Genomic DNA, 1,137 nt, shown 5'->3' on the forward strand with positions numbered 1-1,137 from the left:
ACATATATATAAAAAGACAGAATTAAATATTTTTAAGTGATTACCTGTTCTTCCCTTTTTTGTTTTCGAAGCTGTATTCCTTCCTCTTCGCTTCGTCTCCGCATCTCTTGGGGGTTTAGTACTTTATTCTTATAATTTTTTATTCTGTAGTTATCTTTTCCTGGACTAGCCATGGTATCTTAAGGGAAGGAGAGAAAAGAACAGATACTGATAGCTCTATAAACAAATAAAGGATGCTTGTTGTTGTTGTTGTTGTTAAGTACCGTGGAGTTGGTTCCGAATCTCTAGGGTTAATAAAGGAGCTCTGGTAGCATAGCGGTTACGAGTCAAATTCCTAATCTCACAGTCAACAATTCAAAACTACCAGCTGTTTCACAGGAGAAAGATGAGATTTTCTGCTCCTATAAAGATTTACAGCCTAGGAAACCCTATACAGGGTTTTTATGAATCGGAATCAACTCCAGGGCCCATAACCACCACCACCACCAGGACTAATAAATTCACATTCACAAACTAGACAGACCAACAAAACTCATTTTGAGGAGGTGGGGCTTGATGGCGGCTAGGGTGAAGGTGTTGTGAAGGTCGCCGCCAGCAATAACTCAGAATTCCAGGCAGAAAGGAGGCAGGACAGAGCTCCAAGACTCGGACCCACAGACATAGGAATAAGGTTGGAGGCCTAGCACTCCCCGACCTCAAAATATACTACACGGCTACAGTGGTCAAACAGCGTGGTACTGGTACAATGAAAGGTACATAGATCAATGGAACAGAATCAAGAATCCAGAAATTAATGCATCTACATACAGCCAATTGATCTTCGACAAAACATCAAAATATATCCCATGGGGAGGGGACAGTCTCTTCAACAGATGGTGCTGGCAGAACTGGAAAATAATATTCAAAAGTCTGAAACAAGACCTTCACCTCACACCTTATACAAAAACCAACTCAACTTGGATTAAGCACCTAAATGTGAATCCTAGAATTATGGTCATCAACGAAAAATTTGGGACAAATGTGAAGACACTAACGAGGGGAATACATGGACTACAAGACATCTTGAAAACCACACAAACAAAAACAGATAAACTAGATGAGTGGGACATACTAAAAATTAAAAACTTATGTACATCA

General features: G+C 39.9%; 1 protein-coding gene across 1 annotated transcript in view; it reads right to left on the minus strand.

Annotated features, from left to right (window-relative positions):
* The window catches only part of KPNA5 (karyopherin alpha 5 (importin alpha 6)), a 93,049-nt gene extending 92,876 nt beyond the window's left edge, over positions 1–173 (minus strand). Inside the window, exon 1 of the mRNA XM_006839978.1 lies at positions 45–173. Within this exon, the coding sequence (XP_006840041.1) occupies positions 45–173 (129 nt within the window). The remainder of the gene's footprint in view (positions 1–44) is intronic.
* Between the last annotated feature and the right edge of the window lie 964 nt (positions 174–1,137).

Source organism: Chrysochloris asiatica, unplaced genomic scaffold (assembly GCF_000296735.1).
Source record: "Chrysochloris asiatica unplaced genomic scaffold, ChrAsi1.0 scaffold00027, whole genome shotgun sequence".
NCBI lineage: Eukaryota > Metazoa > Chordata > Mammalia > Afrosoricida > Chrysochloridae > Chrysochloris > Chrysochloris asiatica.